The sequence below is a fragment of the Saccopteryx bilineata genome, chromosome 1, assembly GCF_036850765.1.
Source record: "Saccopteryx bilineata isolate mSacBil1 chromosome 1, mSacBil1_pri_phased_curated, whole genome shotgun sequence".
Taxonomy (NCBI): Eukaryota; Metazoa; Chordata; class Mammalia; order Chiroptera; family Emballonuridae; genus Saccopteryx; species Saccopteryx bilineata.
This window is the reverse complement of record NC_089490.1, coordinates 83,945,671-83,964,221: the sequence shown is the minus strand read 5'-3', so window position 1 is coordinate 83,964,221 and position 18,551 is coordinate 83,945,671. Positions and strand designations below refer to the sequence as shown.

The 18,551-nt window shown below is 46.3% G+C and overlaps 1 protein-coding gene across 1 annotated transcript in view; it reads right to left on the bottom strand.

The window, feature by feature from the left end:
* EFCAB6 (EF-hand calcium binding domain 6) overlaps positions 1-18,551 on the bottom strand; it is a 200,242-nt gene that overhangs the window by 71,772 nt on the left and 109,919 nt on the right. Inside the window, exons 18-21 of the mRNA XM_066255898.1 lie at positions 18,286-18,454; positions 3,755-3,869; positions 2,668-2,786; positions 880-1,112 (exon numbers count right to left, since the gene is read on the bottom strand). Of these exons, the coding sequence (XP_066111995.1) occupies positions 880-1,112; positions 2,668-2,786; positions 3,755-3,869; positions 18,286-18,454 (636 nt within the window). The remainder of the gene's footprint in view (positions 1-879; positions 1,113-2,667; positions 2,787-3,754; positions 3,870-18,285; positions 18,455-18,551) is intronic.

The following is an 18,551-nucleotide window of genomic DNA, read 5'->3' as shown; positions in this document are numbered from 1 at the left end:
AAACCAACAAATGCAGGGAGAAAGTGAAAATGTAAGGCAGAGGGCTTTCCACAGCCCAGCCAAGTGTCACACAGTCCGGCCCGTGACAGGGCTTCTGGGGACTCCCCTCTGGAGGGCTGCCCTTGTCCAGTGAAGTGTCTGGAGCCCCTGGGGCTGCTGGTGCCTCAAGGGCAAACACCCCCACACTGTATCACTGCAGCAGAAAACACATCTCTGTATCATCACAGGGATGGTGGGGATGGTGACATTTCAAAAGTATTAATATAACAATTGCTCAAGGAGGGGCTGAATGGCTACTTCATTCATACGTGTCGGCATTCAGCAGACCATGGTGGGAACCAGGTGTGTCAGGCCCTGGGTTGGATGGGAGGCCTGCTACTGCCCTGAGGACTGTATGCTCGCACTGAGAGAAAGCTGAGGAGACCAGGGAGTTCCAGGCTCTCCTCCTCATTGAGCATGAGGCCAGCCTGGGGTAGATGGGGTTCTGGGGTGCAGCAGTGCCTGGGAAAGGGCTGGAAGGGGTCCCTGCATTTCCCAGAGCAGGTGGCACAGCTGACCCCAGGTTTATAAAAAGAAGGATGTATAAGTGTACGTACATATTTACATACAGAGGAAAAAAGACTGAATGGTACATGGCAAAATCCAAAAATAATGCTCACAGGTGGTTAGATCAGGTTGTGTCTTCTAACCTGCAACTGTATTTTCTAGTCTTTCTGCATTGAATGTATATTCTTTGTGGTTATCTTGAACTAAAGACAAGAAATACTTGCTTTGGGAGGCAGCTGCATTCTTTGCACCGCTGTGGGCAGTGGAAGGTGGGACTTGATGTTGGCAAAAGCCGGCAGATCGGGCAGGCGCTGAACCACACCACCTTCTTACCTGATGACTCTTTGAGGCACACTATCTATCGTGAGTGGTCTCTTCTCAAACAAATTTCGAAACTCCCGAAAATTTAAGGTGACGCTAAGCCTCAAGCCCAGAAGGCTCAGGAGACGCTCAAACTCCTCATCTTTGAGATTGAACAGCAATTGCTCCAGTAGCCTGTGCAGGTCCCGCATGCTGATGATGCCATCCCTGTCCGTGTCTATCCTGAAGAAAGCCGAGTAGGAGTTCTGGGAACAAGACGCACATGTCAAAGCCCTTCCTCCAATGCTGGCAACAACACACATATGACCCTGCGTGTAGGGACGTGTCTCCACAGTGAGGGAGGGGCGGAAAGGAGAAACCATGTCCTGCAGGGCCCCCTTTTGATGCAGAGCTCAGGAAAGGCACAAAAAGCCTTGTCCTTCCCTTCCTCGCTCTTGGTTACAGCCCCAGCCCCCCAGCACCAGGGGTAGAGTGTGCTGGAGACTTCCACACAGATAAGGACCTCGCTGTGGATGCTTGCCTGTGGCGTTCACAAGGTGTGCGGGAGAACAAGCACTGCACAATTTTCACCTGGGGCCGCCCAGGGCCGGGCTTATCTGTGAACTGTACTGCGGCTCTAGCCCTGGCAGGGTTCCCTGCCTGCCCCGCCCCAAGGACTGCGCAGGGTGCCTTCGCTTGGCGGCGTCCTGCAGGAGGGCACCAGACTCCTGTTTTGCAGGTGAGGAGACAGAGGCCGGCAGGTGTCCAGGCCGTGCTACACTAATGAAGGCACATTCTGGACAGGTCTCTGAGCCTCAACTCCCAGCTCTGCCGCTGTTGAGCAGCGTGACCCTGGGCGAGAAGGAGATTTTAACTTCTTCACCCTTCTCATTTGTAAAGTGGGGGTTGTCACAGTATCTAGCTCATTGGGTGGTTGCGAGGACCAAATACGCCGACACATGCACAGCACTCAGATGGGGCCTGGAAGGTTTGCAAGAGCTCTCTTTCCACTTTAACCACCGTCTCGTACTTCCCAGCACAAAACTAGCTGAGGTCATTCTGCACTTGCCTCAGTGTTTGATCGGCTGCTACTTTTCCTGTCTTATCTGTTACAGATTTTCACACTTAGCCCATTCTTGGTCATTCTGAGCTGTACACCTTCACTCAAGACTGTGACCTGTTTGCCACCCACCTGCGCAAGCTCCCTCTTCCACTGTTTGCTCCCTTCCTTCTCTGGCCAGCACATGCTGAGGGTTTAAGATTCAATCTAGTGGTTACATCCTCCAGGAAGCCCTCCTTAATGGGGACTATTCCCTGTGCCCCACAGCACACTGCCTTTCCCTCTATGATAGCCAACCACGATGGGTCTGAGCTGTTGTTTACTACCTGTGCTTTGGCCTGCACTGAGCTCCCTGAGCAGGGCTCCTCTGTTTTGCCCCCAGCATTTAACAGATTCCGGATATGGTAAGTGTGCAATGCTTGTTTTGAGAGTGAACGAGTGCAGCAGGTATGACGATGAATGGATCCTAAATTTTCTGTAACTGGGGTTGTCATGCCTTTCCCCCTACCTGGTAGGGAGGGTCTCCTTACTTCTCCAACGCCTTCAAGAGGCAGAAGGCTAAGTTGGCTACGTGTCTGCAGGGAGGACCTCAGGGAGGGGAGGGGATGTGGAGGTCAGCCCCCCTCCCCAGGAAGGTGGAGAAAAGCACTTGGTGCCCTGTGATAAGCAGGACAAGATGGGGCTCTAAGAGTCACCCCCAAGGCGGCCGCGTGGCCAGGGGTTGAGGCAGATAAGCCAAGCAGCAGACAGGTCATCAGTACCCGAAAGGATGCCTTCAGTCTCTGGGGGAGAAGTTTCAGGCATTCCTCGGCAGTCACAAAATAGCTGGTCACGTTACTTTTTGAAAGAATGCCAGACGGAGGTGGAGTCACTTTAGTACCTGAAACAAACACAGGGTTAGAGGACTGCCAGCAGTGGCGTGCTCACCTCATTCCTGCTTCAACACTGGACTCTTTCTGCCTGCATCCTGTTCAACACACTATACTGCGATTCGACCCTGTGACCTGAGTTTGCTAGGGTCTGGTTTCTCAGACCCCCTACCATTACAGGAAGCATTTGCTCTCCAGACTGTCAGGGCCATGCTCCTACCTGGCACATACTGACCACCACGCCCTCATAAGTGTTTGCATTATCTCTGCACTTTTTCTAGAGGGTTTAACTGTCCATCTAGACGTCCCCTGCACGTGAGGAAGCGGCATGGAGAGGAGGGGGAGGAAGGAATCTGGGGAGAGAGGAAGAGGCTGCATACTCTTCCTCTGTCTGCTGGGCGCACAGCCAGGAGAGCAGAATGAGGAGCAAATGGGAGGACCCAGCTTCCCGCTTTGACTGCACTGTACAGGATATATTTCCTGATCACTGTTTGGGGAAGGGAAGAGGCAAGAGTTGTGGGAAGAGATGGTGGCTGGGTGGTCTTGGGCAAGTCACTGAATCGTAAAGAATCTCTGTGTCCTTATCGGCAAAAAGGGAGGAAGGACACTGGTCTTGCTGGCACACAGGCATCATTCATTATAGATAATCAGTATTTTTTAAGGAGGAAAATCTAAAAGAACGTGAGGTGTGATTTAAGGCTCGCAAGGCCTTACAAACCATTTTGCTCCAAGTTTGTAGAAGGCTCTGTCAGGCAAAATTTTGCATTCACGTTCAGCTTAACTTTAAAAAGGCAAAACTGCCATCAGATACAATTAAACAAAAGTGTCTGTTCCAGCCTGAGAACAAACACGGAATCCACATCTGGGCTCAGGCTCCGTCAGCCCCAGCAGCCAGTTCACCGCTCACAGCTCAGAAAGACTGGAGGTACCGCCGGTGCGAGGTGTGCCCGGGCAGGCTTTGCACTTGGTGATGAGCTACCTTCAAATCTGGCTGCAAAATCCAGGTAACTCATCCCTTCTTTCTTATACCCGATTTTAGCGGTCAGCTGAGCATACTGATCATCATCCATGGGCATTCCGCTGTTCACCAGCACCTGCAGGACAACACGTGGGAGAGCAGGTTAGGCTGTCCCGGGTCCTGGCCGAGCACTTCCGGCCTGCAGCGGGCTCGCCACCATGCCCCCAGTCTCCAGCCTCTCACTGCCTCAGGCTCCTGCCTGGATGTCTTGGGTGCTGGGCCCAGTACAAGGTTTGTTTTTTGAGCCAGTGAGCGAACAAAGGAACAAGCAGGTGCCGAGCCTGGGGCTCAGTCCACAGGACATTCGGGGTCGCAGTCAGCATGGCAGAACTCCTCAGAGGCTGGGCCATTCAAACTCACCTGTGCTGTGGCTACAATGGCTTTCGAGTCTTACAAGTTAGATTTATATTCACATATATCCTGGGAAACATGAACAAAATAAAGCAAGACTGTTTGAGGAGGAAAAACAAAAATTTTGATGGAAGTTTCCTTATGCCCGACAGCTTGTATTACGAGCTCTGTTTTAGGGACACCACAGCGCCCCTTGTTCTCTCTGCGGGCAAGTCTACTCAATGAACATCACCCACGATCCCTTCCCACTACCCCACAAACCTACTGTTCACACACAGTTCCTGTTTTGTGTTTGTGTGTGTGGGGCGAGCAAATGAGCAACCCACTTCCCTGCACTGCAAACACTAAAGCAGAGTCATCTAGATGACACTGTCCTAGGAGAGAGGCTGGGCTGCTCCAGGGACAGATGCTGATATCATCCCTTTGTCAAAGGCCTGTCAACAACCCAGACAGAGCCACCTGCCTGGAGGTGAGTCCCCGAGAAGTGATGCTGAGGGGACACCGCTGAGACAGAAGACACCGTTCCTGCCGCTCTCAAAGTATTTGCAATTTAAATGAGAAAACATGGCTTTCCTTCTAGATAAAGGACATAGAATCACAGATATGTCTATGTGTATATGTGTCACATCACTGCCATCACCAAGATGTCCAGGATGATGAAACCCCCACCCAGGGCACATGAAGGAAAGTGTCTGGGACAGCCAACTCCAAAGGTGGGTTTTGAAGAAAAAATGTGCGTGTGTGTCGAAGGCCGGAGGAGACACAGATCAGCTGTTAACATATGTCAGAGGTCTGATGCCACAGGAAGCCAGAGTAAATTAGAGAGCAGAGGAATAGGGCCAGTGCTACATGATTACACTCCATGCAGAAAGCTTAATGGGGCAAAGGAAATAAAAGCATAAAGTGAAATAGTATATATCACCATTATCACCACCATCATCATCATCACCATCATATTCATCACCAAAACCACCATCATCATCATCACCATCATATTCATCACCATCACCATCATCACCATCATCACCATCACATTCATCACTGAAACCATCATCACATCACCATCACCATTATCACCACCATCATTACCACCGTCATCATCAGCATCATCATCATCACCACCACATTCATCAGCAAAATCACCATCATCATCACTACCATTATCATCACCATCATCATCACTATCATCAAACTGTCACAATCACTATCATCATCACTACCATCACCATCATCATCACCTTCACCACCACCACCACCACCATCAATTCCATTATCATTGTCTTCACACAGCAATGCAATGTGCCAGGTATTGTGCTGAGTTCTTCACAGGCATTTCGTCTCATTTAATCCTTATAATAAGCTTTGAGAAAGTCACTCTTATAACCCCATTCTAAAATGTGAAAACTGAGGCTTAGAGAGTTTAGGTGATTTGCCCAAGTCACATTATTAGGAAATGACAGACTGGTTCAAACCCAGTTCCTCTTATTAAACACTATGATGAGTTAACTCCACTGTTGGAATAAAGTCACTGGGGCTTGGAAGTGGGGTAAGGTCTCTGTCCTCTGCCGTGGAGCCCTGGCACCCTCCCATGTATCCAAAGCAGCCACACAGGCAAAGCCTAATCTGGGTCTTGGTAGAACACCTTGAGAAATCCCAGAACACTAGGGATGGGGGAGCTTCTAGGAGTTGCTAAGAGACCATTTCCCACTTGGCCCCCATTTTGCCCTGGACAGTTTCTTCTTGCCTCCTGGGTTCTGATGAGGTACAGAGCCTTCTGCCCTGGCCTCCTCTCACTTAGCTGCAACAGGGTACCCACGGCCTGCAGTGCGGTTATCAACCTCTTCCGTTCTTTTTGGTGTGTGTCAGGCCCTGGGGAGATGGCATCTTTGACTGTCTATGCCAGTAATAAACTGAACATGACAGCAGCTCATTGCATCTGTACTGCCCAGCTGGTCAGGCCCTGGACTTGGCTAGGTGTGCACGCATGTGTGTGTATGTATGTGTGTGTGTGTGTTTGTGTGTGTGCAAACAAGCCACAGGACTGCTTGGCGCAGGACTGAAAACCGAGGAAGAGAAGGGAATGCAGGTGCTGCTGCGTTGCCTGGGGCCCACGGGGAACAGCGCTGGATCCCAACCATCCCAAGGGCCTGCCTGTGGACTCGGGCAGGCTGCGCGTGACTGGGAACTCGGGCAGCTCTGCACCATCTGCACGAGCGCGCTGTCCCACCCTGCAGAGGGGCCTGTCCCAGTCCTGCATGGCGCAAGACAGAAAGCTGTGGCCCTCGTGGAAGCAGCAGTGGGTCTCTGAGATGGATAGATTGGTTGCTTTCTTTGAAAAAGAACTCTATTTTGAAAACAATTACACATGAATTATTCATTGCAAATTCCTCCTGCTCAGCCTGTTCATAAAAACATATGTAATGGAGAGTAAGAAAATGTCTGTAGGCAAATGTTTCACAGCCTGAGGGCTGTGAGGTGCAGGGGAGGTGGGGGGTGCCGCAGGCAGCCTGGCCAGTGGGTGCCAGCAGCGTGCAGTCCCCGGCCGGCCGGCAGGGAGCATCGCAGAGGGTTCAATCCTGGGGAGCGCATCACCAGAACACTGAATGTTTCACAGCCATGAACGCCTCTGCCTAATGCCTCCCCTCGCACTGCTCTCCTTCCTGAGATGAACACAGCAGCAAATCAACTAGATTGATTACAACCCTTGGAGGTAATCTGCAGTACAACGTGCGGCTAAACTGCAACATTTATAAAACAGGCTTTAAAAACGTTTAACCTCTTAAGTCATGCTCTTTGGTCTTTCCTCGGAGGCATTTCCCTAAGACATCCCCTCAGAGAGTGGCGCCCTGTGGCCTGGCATGTTCTGATTCACCAAACAGTCACTCTGCATCCCAGGGATGTCACTTAGACTGTAGGCCGATTCTTCCGTGTGAGGCCTGACCGTTTCACACTGAGCTCTCAGGGAAGGGAGGTGTTCCGTTGCATTGCTAGTTCCTTTTAATGTCATTTTCCTTCTCAATGGAAAAACTGGAAGTCAAGTGAGTGACTCTGCCTTTCTAAGCCCAGATACTGCGGAGCCTCCCGTGAGGGAACCAGCCCTTGTCTGCATGTGTGAGGGACACGGGTCTGCTCGGTCTCTGTATCACTTTTTTAGTAGTTGAAAATATATTTGCAGTGAAGACAAGGGGTTGGTAAATTATTAGTTAATTCAGCAGGTGTTCGAACACCTGTATGCCAGGTACTGTTCAAGACACTAGGAAATAGTGTGAACACAACAGCAAAGTGCCCGCCCTCATGTGCCAGGTCCTCTTTCAAGGGTTTACATGTTGAATTGAGATGAACTGTGTCCCCCCAAAAGATGTGTTGAAGTCTTAACCCCAGTTCCTATGAATGTGACTTTAATGGATATAGGGTCTTCCTCCATGCAATCAAGATAAAATAAGGTCACACTAGATTAGGGTGGGCCCTACTCCAGTGGCTGGAGTCCTGATAGGAGGGAGAATTGGACACAGACCCACAGAGGGCAGAACACCATGTGGAGACAGAGATGTAGACTCACCAGTTTCACTCTGGGAACATATCTGAAGAATACCAAAACACCAATTCGAAAGGCTACATGCACCCCTATGTTCCCTGCAGCGTTATTTACAATAGCCGAGATCTGGAAGCAGCCCAAGTGCTCATCAATAGATAGATGGGTGGATAAAAAAGCTATGATACATTTATACAATGGAATACTACTTGGCCATAAAAAAGAAGGAAATCTTACCCTTTGCAAAGGAATAGATGGACCTGGAGAACATTATGCTAAGTGAAATAAGCCAGTCAGAGAAAAACTAGTACCATATGGCTTCACTTATATGTGTAATCTAATGAAAAAATGAGCTAACAAGCAAAACAGAGACAGGCTCATAGATAGAGAGCATGCTGACAGCTGTTGGGGTAGGGCTGAGTGAGGGGGTGGAGGGATTGAGCAAAAAAAGGACAAAAAAAAAGAGAAAAAACTGATGGACACATCACAGCATGATGACTGCAGATGGGGAGGTAGAGGAGGGTATGGGGGATAAGTGGTGATGGACAAAGACTTGACGGGGGGTGAACACACAGTACAATGTACAGATGACGTGAGGTAGAATCACGCACCTGAAACTTGTATAATTTTGTTAACCAGTGTCACTCAATAAATTCAATTAAAAATTAATTAATAAAAAAGAAGAAGAAGGGGGCCAGATATTGGAGAGCTGCCGCTACAGAGCCAGGTCATGAGAGACACTAAGCCTAATGGGGGAGAGCACCCCAGGAGAGAGTCCAGAGTTGAGGGGTAAACTGGGAGTCCCACGCTTCCTATCAAAACGGGATAGATAACAATGTCTATAGGAAACAATTATCTCTTGTAAATTGACAAGATGGCAAAGGCTGTATGTATATGGGCAACTCACAGAAAAATAAATACTAATAATCAAATGAAAAAAGAAAAAATTCACTAGTAGTCTGGGAAATGAATGCAAATTAAAGTTAACCCGAGCTATCACTTTAAAACTATTTATTCAACAAAAATTAAAAAGAGCTGCAATGCCTATTGCTAACAGGGGTTAGAGAAAAAAGATACTTTCATGCACAGCTATTAAAAATATGAAATACCATGTCTTTTTAAAAAACGAATAAACAAGCAATGTGTTAAAATTAAAACCATATCATCTTAGACCAAGCCATCCTACTTCTGGGAATCCATTCTATAGAAATAAAAGCATCAGTATGTAAAGACATGTAAAGAAGGATTGTTTAAAGAGAGAATAAGAAGAAAAAGAGAAGTGAATGATCATCAAGAGGAAAGGGCTGGTGTTCAGCTTGGGGAAGACCTTTGCTTCCACAGAGAACAATCAGAAAAGCGAGACAGACACAAAGGCATGTCTTTGGCATATCAGAAAGCCTGTGCAGCGAGCAGGACTCAGCGAGACGAGTCTGAGAGCAGGGTAGTGAGAAGCGAGCCATCATCCACCTGAGCAGGGCAGGCGGCCCAGGACTGGGGCTGGTGGCCCCGGCAGACAGTCGCTGCCAGCAGACAGAGAGACAAGCAGAACTGCGACAAGCTGATGGAACTCCAGGGTCCAGGCAGAGACGTGAATGGTCAGAGTCTCAGTGGGATGGGAGAAGCAGAGACCTTAGGCTGACAAGGCCTGTTTTCCCCTCGTGAAGTGTGCTGACTTCAGGAGCCATGTGGGCAGGAGGCTAAGAGTCAGGGCAGAGAGCCTCTGAAAAGCAAGAGGGTTATGGTGTCTTTGTGGTCCAGAGGAAACAAAGGCTAGATTCAGAATTCTCAGGGGCAGGAGCTCAGAGAATAACCCTGGCTCTGGGTTTAAAATTCTGGAGGCCATACCCCAGAAATAGGAATTAAAAAATAAAAAAAGAAAGAAAAAGGAGCCTTGAGGAATTGCAATCCAGCCTCAGATCGAATCCAGCCCCTAACTGGATCATGGTCGTCAGTCCCCATTCTTCCTGACAGGTGAAGGAATGCATGAGGCATAATTGAGAGCCCTTCCATTGTCTCCATTCAATAAAAATACATGTCTCTGGCATGCCAGGAGACAGGATCATGGGACCCAAAATCAAGGGACAAAACTGACCAGTGATCCAGATACTGGGATTAGCAGGGGGGAAAAAAATTTAAAGAAATATAAGTATGTGTAAGAAAATATAAGAATATGTTAAGACAATAGAAGAAAAAACACAGATATGGGATATAGTAAAAATAATCAAATGGACATCCCAGAACTGAAAACAATACTAAAATTAAGAACAAAATTAACTACAGATTGGAAAAAGCAGAACACAGGATTAACAAACTGGAAGACAGGTCAATGGAACACACTGAGATGAAAAACCTGAGAGAGAAAGGATGGAAAGTACACCAAAGAGAGAAAGGGCCACATGGGACATTATGAACAGGTTGCATACAGGGACAGGGAGAATAGTGCATAAGTAAAGGAAATCAGATAATGGCTGAGAATTTTTCACAAAAATTTTTCATTACATACATCAACCTACAGGTTCAAGAAGGACTGCAAACCCCAGCACAGAACTGTGCAGAGGAGGCCACACCTGGATATGAGTAAAAGTGCTAAAAACTGCAAAGACAAAGAGGGAACCCTAAAAACTGCCAGAGAAAACAAGACACATGACATTCAAATATGCAACAGTAAGACTGACAGTTTATCAACAGACAGAACTAACAGGAGCCAGGAGACAATGGAATGTCATCTTAAAATGGTAGAAACAAGTAATTTCCAACCTAAAATCCCATCTCCAGCTAACACTTCCAAAATTAATAGTGGACTTCTGCTTTCAGGTTCAACTGGAAATGGAAGTCATCACTTCCATTCTTTTTTTTTTTTTTAATTCATTTCAGAGAGGAGAGAGAGAGGGAAAGAGAGAGAGAAGGTAGGAGCAGAAAGCATCAACTCCCATATGTGCCTTGACCAGGCAGGCAAACCCAGGGTTTTGAACTGGCGACATCTGCCTTTCCAGGTCAACGCTTTATCCACTGTGCCACCACAGGTCAGGCATCACTTTCATTCTTATAAGAAAAAGCCAAACCTACTGACAATCAATTACTTTTCTTAGGTCCATCAGAGAAATCCGAGAGATGGGGGAATACAGAGAATACTAGCCTGGAGCGGAAACCTGGTGGGAAAACTGAAGTGGTGACTTTGACAGACTGCTGCAGACTGAGTGAGGATGACCTGGAGAATGAGACACTCTGGGGGCCCAGTCCTTGGAGGGCTACCCTTGCATGGATTTTACCACCAGGAACTTCACCAGGTTCTCAAGATGAACATTCTGAGGAAAATCTCCTTGTGTGTCAGGTAAGTTAAAACCCCCAAAAGTAGAATAAGTAAGGTAGAAGAAAAGAAATAATAAAGATAAAGGCAGAAATCAATGAAATATAATGTGGAAAAACAATAAAGAAAATCGATAAAACCACAGATGCTTTTCTAAAAAGATCAATAAAAGTGATAAACCTCAAGCCAGACTAGTCAAGAAACAAAGAAAAAAGATAGAAATTACCAATCTCAGGAGTGGAAAGAAAATATTATTAAGGAGCGTACAGACATTTAAAGAATAATGAGGCATAAATAATAAATAAATGACTATAAATAAATGATTAAATAAATGAATAAATGGAGAGAGAGACAAATTTCCCACACAGAAGAATTTCCAATGATTTATGTAAATAATTTGCCCTTAAAGAGGTGGAGCATAATTCCCCACTCCTTAAGTGTGACTTCTTACCAAAGAGCGCAGCACAGAAAGAGAGGAGAAGAGAAAGAGGAAGCTCACAGTGAAGAGAAGCCCCCAAAACACACCTCAGCCCAGTGGTCAAGGTCAGAGTCAACAGTGATCAGACGTGTTGACAGCATGTGCTCTGATATGATGTGTTGAGGAGGGCACTCTATCTCCATGGTCTTCCTCCCAAAAACATTACCCGCAGTCTAATCATGAGAAAAATATCAGATAAATCCCACCAGAGGGACAGTCTACAAAATACCTGCCAGGCCTCCTCAACACTGCCTATGTCATCAACAACAGGGAAAGTCTGAGAAACTGTCACAGCCCTGAGGGGCCACAGGGGACATAACAACAAAATGTCATGTGGTATCCTGGATGGGGTTCGGGGCAGAAAAAGAAGGTGAGCTAAAAACCAAGAATGTCTGAGTAAACTATGAAAACGTAGAGTTCGTTGTCAGGACACTTGTATTAAAAGAAGGATACCAGGGAGATCTTTCGGCAGAAAGAGAAGGAGTTCAGGTGCAAGAACAAGTATGTGGGGGCAGGGAACAGCAGCAAGGCTAAACATGATTATAGGTGATGTCTTAAGTGCTGTAAAAATAGAGTGTCTTGTGGGAGTTAGTATACACGTAAAATTCAGAAGTGTGGCAGCAGTAACACAAAAGACAGGAAGAGGTTAATGAGAGTGTTTTCAAGTCCAGCACTGTTAGCGAAGTGGTCAACATAATCATTCATATTTAACTTCACACAATATGACAAGGACGAGTGCTACAGTCACTAGTGTAGCCTCTATGATACTGATAGAATAAACTAACCAATAAACTAACAGAGAGGAAAAATGAAATAATAGAAATATCTTTTTTTTTTTTTTTTTTGTATTTTTCCGAAGCTGGAAACGGGGAGAGACAGTCAGAGCCATCTTTGCTCCAATGGAGCCTCGGCTGCGGGAGAGGAAGAGAGAGACAGAGAGGAAGGAGGGGGGAGGGGTGGAGAAGCAGATGGAAGCTTCTCCTGTGTGCCCTGGCTGGGAATCGAACCCGGGACCCCTTGCACGCCAGGCTGACGCTCTACCACTGAGCCAATCGGCCCAGGCAAAAATATCTTAATAGTCTTTAAAAAGCTAAGGAAGGACAGAAGAAGAAATATGAGACAGATGGCTCAAATAGGAAAAAAATATTAAGGTGATAGCTATAAAACCAAATATATCAGTGATTAAATAAATGTAAAACGGACAGAATACTCCAAGAGGAAGACTAAGACAGTCACACTGCATTTTTTAAAAATATCAGCTATGTGCATGAGAGATTCACCCAGAAAGTTTGAAGTAAAAGGATAGAAAGATTATTCTGTTACACAAATCAAAAGGAAGCTGAAGGAATTGTATTATTACCGAGCAAAAATAGTCTTGAAGGCCAGCAGCATTGTGTGTATCGAGAGTCATGTTAAAGTGATAAAGGAAGTGTCAGCCATCTATGTGTACCCAATAATTTAGCTTCACTATGAATAAAGCAACAATCAACAGAACAAAAAGGGATTTCACTAGACAAATCCACAATACACTTCTCTCAATAGCTAATGGAATGAGCAGGCAAAAACTTGATAAGAATAGAGAAGTTCTGAAAAACACAATTAATAAAATCACCCTAATTGACATACTTATGGTGGAGTGAGTACTCCTTTTCAAGTGTTTATGGAACATTTGTCAAAACCGTCTACATGTTGGGTCATAATCCAAGCCTCCCTATTTCAAAGGATTGCTGAAGTTACTTAGACTTTAGAATCTATTCTCTCATAACAATGGAATCAACTTTTAAAATTGATAATAACAGGTAAACTAGAACATCTCAACTGTTTGGAAATTAAACAATACACCTTTAAAATAAACCACGAGAAAAAAGAATAAATCACAAGGGAAATTATAAAATAGTTGAACTGAATGATAATGAGAATATGACATACCGAAATTTGCATGATGTGGCTAAGCCTATACCTAGATGGCAATGTATAGCTTCAATTTATACATTAGAGAAATGAAGGCTGAATAGTAATGATCTAACATTTTATCTCAAGAAATTAGAAAAAGAAAAGCAAATTAAATCCTAAACAAGTAGAGGAAAGAAAATAACCAAGGTAATGACAGAAATAAAGAAATATAAAATAGGCCCTGGTTGGTTGGCTCAGCGGTAGAGCGTCGGCCTAGTGTGCAGAGGACCCGGATTCGATTACCGGCCAGGGCACACAGGAGAAGCGCCCATTTGCTTCTCCACCCCTCCACCGCGCTTTCCTCTCTGTCTCTCTCTTCCCCTCCCGCAGCCAAGGCTCCATTGGAGCAAAGATGGCCCGGGCGCTGGGGATGGCTCTGTGGCCTCTGCCTCAGGCGCTAGAGTGGCTCTGGTCGCAACATGGCGACGCCCAGGATGGGCAGAGCATCGCCCCCTGGTGGGCAGAGCATCGCCCCTGGTGGGCGTGCCGGGTGGATCCCGGTCGGGCGCATGCGGGAGTCTGTCTGTCTCTCCCTGTTTCCAGCTTCAGGAAAATGAAAAAAAAGAAAGAAAAAAAAAGAAATATAAAACAAATATACAATGGAAAAGTAAGAATACAAATAAACTTGTGATTAATAAAATTGACAGACTTCAACTTTTTCTGGATAGGACAGAGTAATTCATAGCAAGCAAACAATATCAATAAAAAATAACTGACAAAGCCCAATTGATTACAAATAATCAAAAGGCATCAGAGAGCCAAGGAAACTGTGCTATCTAAAAGAATTGATGTTCCAAGGTGAGAAGGACCCTTCAGAGGTGAACTGGGGCTATCCAACTGCGTTTCCCCTGGAAATAGCTGAGGATTCTGGGAGTGAACTAGAGCTGAGAAATAGAGTTGGGCCAGGCAGAGGGCCACTCCAGCAGTGTTTGCTACGTATGTGGCACTAGGACCTCATAACTGAAATGGGAGGGGGCAAGCTCAAACCAGGACTGGTTTCCCCTTCCAGTCCCATGCTGATCTCTGGAACTTCTTGGAGCTGAAGTCTAAAACCAAAGTTGAAAATTTGAAAAGCAGAATGCAAGTCCCACACTGTGGTACTTAGGAGACAAAGGCTCACCAGAAAGAAAGGCCTGGATAATAGCAAGGCGAAAACAGAAGTCCTAGAGGTCTGGTCAGTGGACACCAAGGGTCTGCAACTTCTGCCCTGCAGGATTTGGCCAATCTGGGCACAGCTGCTGTGAGAATCCAGCATTAGGCTCCGGCAGAGCCTAATGCCAGAAGATGGAGAAATAAATATGTATATATATATACTTTTGATGGTTGTATGGGGCTTGAAACAACAAAACTGAAGATGTGAGGGACCTTGAACGCACAGTTGGTCACCCCTTTAAAACACCTGCAAGATTAGGAAGTCATTTGTACCAGGAAGCTAAAGAACTAAGTCTACTCATCTCCTCCCTCGCATCTGTCCTCAAGAACAGGGTATTCCATCCGTCTTCCTAGGTATTTTCCCACCTGAGTCATGAGCTCCTGAACAGGCTGGAGAACCTGGGCTCCACGCAGCCGCCGAAGCTGACTAGGCCTCAGATGGAGCCTCAAGGGCACCCTCTGCTGACAGTGGCCAAACACAACGCGGTGTGGAAAGCATTCAGCAGCAGGAACCCCAAAAGGGCAAATGTGGGGAAACAACCCTGTAAAGGTCCCCTGCTCACACTCTGGGTCTCTGACTTTGTGTGGACATGTGTCTCTTTACCGTGGAAGTTTCTGCTGGTCCCTCTTGTTGTTACCTAATTTTTATGTTTTTCCCTCCTCACAAAATTGACCATAATGCAATAATGAAGTTTTAAAAATACACTTAACTGACCAGAGCTATATGCTTCCAAAGAAGATTTGTAAAACCAAATGAATTAAAATATTTACTATTTGGCTTTAAAGAAAGTGATTTGCCCAGAGTCACCATGGCCACTTACTTTGCTTACCCACACCCAAGGGCGAGGAGATGCTTATCAGTGCTGGGGGGGCTGGTTCACATGGGGTCCCTCTCTCTGAGACAGGGTGCATGTGACTAGGAAGCGGCGGCAGTGGGGTAGTGAGGGTACAAGTTCTCACCCGAAGGGCACGAAGCACTCTGCTGGGAGGAAGGAAAGCCCGCCTCCTGCTAAGCAAGGCCGGCTGCCCCTGTCTTGGAGCAGATGAGAAGCTGGGAGCCGAAAGTGCTAAGAATCTGGGACACTGGGTTGGGCCTTTACAGACACGTGCCTCCCTACCACATGTCTCGGGGGCTCTGTGAGTTCGCTGGTGAGCTCTGCGGCCCTGGGTCTGTCTCCAGAGGCCTCGGCTGGGACACTGGAGATGGGACTAAGAAGAGCAGGAAGCCAAACAATGTTCAGTGTATTTACTGAGGGTGAAGAATAACAACTTCCCATCAGGAACAGCCAATTACAGGGAACTTGAATGGTAAAGCCACCCTCGAATTCCTGATGGATGGAATAGCTCAATTAGTCTAATTACTCAATTAGACTAATCTTGACTTATGTGTCCTTGGGTGTTCTGTCATTTTATGTTCCCCATGGGTCACTGTTACCAAGCAATGAAACTTCTTTTTTATCCATGTTCCCCGTGTGGCTCAGTCCTATACCAAGTATGCAACAGGCACTCTCAAAATGTGTACTGAAAAAAGTTTGACAGAGACTGTTGTATTTGCCTGCCTGACATAGTTCTCTCCTTTTCCCATGGAACAGAATGTTGCTTTCTCTAGAGGTACTAATGTATGTACCCAGCCAAAACACACACTCTCTCTCTCTCTCTCTCTCTCTCTCTCTCTCTCTCACACACACACACACACACACACACACACACACACACACACACACACAGTCCTGCTCGATAAAATATAACTCTTGGGAGAAGCTCCAAGAAGGCTGTTTTAAAAAAGAAAGACTTGGGCTGTTTTAAAAAAGAAAGACTTGTCTAGCTCAAGCCTTTTGCCCTTCACTTTTCCATTTCTTTATGCCTGAAACATGTTTGTGATGGCTGGTACTCCAGCAGCTATCTTGCATGCTAGAGGATGAGCCTGAAAGAAAAGAAAACTAGAAGCACTCTGGGTCTCTCAAGTCACTGTAGAACTGCTCTGCTGCACGGCCCTGTATACACAGCTTCCAGACTCCTCGTTACAAGAGAGAAAAATAGCAACCTCTCTTAGTTAAGACACTGTTTCTTGGGTTCACTGCTAATTCAGCATGTGAAGGAGAGGAAGGAAAAGGCTATAGAGAGGAAATGTAAAGATTCTAGATTACCCTAAATTTCAAAAACAGTTCTCCTACAATACCACCAGTTCTTGACTAAGTATTTACATAAAATGACATTAAAATAGGAAAAAGTCACAGGCTACATGGTACAGTGGCCAGAGCAATGACCTGGGAGAGGGGGATTTTCTGGGAGAAAAAAATATGGTTTATACTACAGCATTGTTGTGAGACATGATGTAACATATGAGGTAAAATACTCAGACCAGATCTAGACCAAGTACAGAAGGACTAGTTACTTCCCCCTCCCCCCGTGGAAAGCACATGTGTCTATGAAAAGCACACCAGGGTCATTAAAACCCCAAACCCTGCCTCTCTAAGGACTGTCAACTTAGTGTGACGTCACTGGTTAGCTCACACTGATCAGAAACCGGTATCTCTTAACATTAAAGAAAAAAAAGGGAAGATTCTTGGTTTCCTGTGAACTAATGAATAGACTCTGTGGATCAAGGCCACTGAGCACTGTGATCCTTTGAGGCCATTACGCATGAGGGAAGCCGTGCCAGGTGACTTGAGGGTGACAGGCTCTAGGATCTAGAATCTAGGACAAGGTGCCCTGGGAGAGGTCGATGATTTGCACCCATTTCCCATCACCCACCCCACTGAAGCTGCTCTCTGCAGAATTACCAATGACTGGCCCCCAAACTGGAAATCTTGGACCCATCCTGGCACCTTTGCTCTCCCTTATCTGTTGACTCTATTCTATCTCTTCACCATGTCCCACATGCTCAAAGAACATCAGGCCCTCCACATCTGAGGGGGAGGCCTGGACTCTCAACAGCCAGCTAGCCCCATCCCTGTGCTTCCAGGCACTCTCTCCTCCATCCATCCTCCAGGGGGCTTTGGATTACCTCATCTGTTGTGGGGGTAGGCGCTAGAGAAATAGTAGCCACTAACATAATTATTCTCTTCTTGGAAATATATTTCATTGCCTTCTTCTAAATTTGTCCACAGGACATGACTACCTATTAGCTGAAATGCTTTCTTTAACTATAGCTGACAATGATTAGCTGGAAGGATCACAATAGGAATTTTAAGCAATCATTTAAATTAATTTCTGAAAGACTATGCAGAACTCTTCAAGCTGAGTCCTTTCTGGCAGAACCTCGGCAGTTCCCATAAGCACATGCAAATGAGCATGCTTTGCTTCCCAGTGCCACTGCCAGACTGTGCTCACTTTCTCCAGGAACAAACCACAGCCTCGCAGGCACGCCTTGTGGCAGAGTACGAACGGGGGCTGCACGGCGCTGCTCCCCCCCCCCTCCACCCCATGAGGGCACGATGCACACAATGCATCGATGAACGCTTTGTTTTGAAAGTTTAGGCATCAAAAACCAGCCACATCCATGTCAGATGTATCCTCTGAAGAAAGTTGCCAAAGATATCTTTTGGCCAAAAGAATCCTTTTAAATTGTTAAAAGATGCTGAGAAATGGATCTGCCTTGTCCTGGAATAAAAACTGAAAACCCAATGCCTACCCTTAAAGCAACTGCATGTAACAAAACAACTGAACTCTTTCAGGAAAAAAAAGAAACAGAAACATAGAGAAACCCCTTCTCCTACCTTCCTGAAGTCATGCACAGTAATTCTGCCATCAAGTTCCTTGCTGAGGTCAAGAAATCGTTTTTTGAATGCTGGGTCCCGTTGCTGTATATGGTTTCTGAGTTTTTCAATAGCTTCGTCCTTGGTCACATTCTTGCTCAAGGTGCTTTTATCCTCAGTGGGCTTGGTTCTAAAATCACAAGCAGCCATTTAGGTCCAGCAGGGTGCTTCCTACAGACCCCACCCATTTTTTATTCAACCCAGGGCTACAAGGAGGCCCACCATCC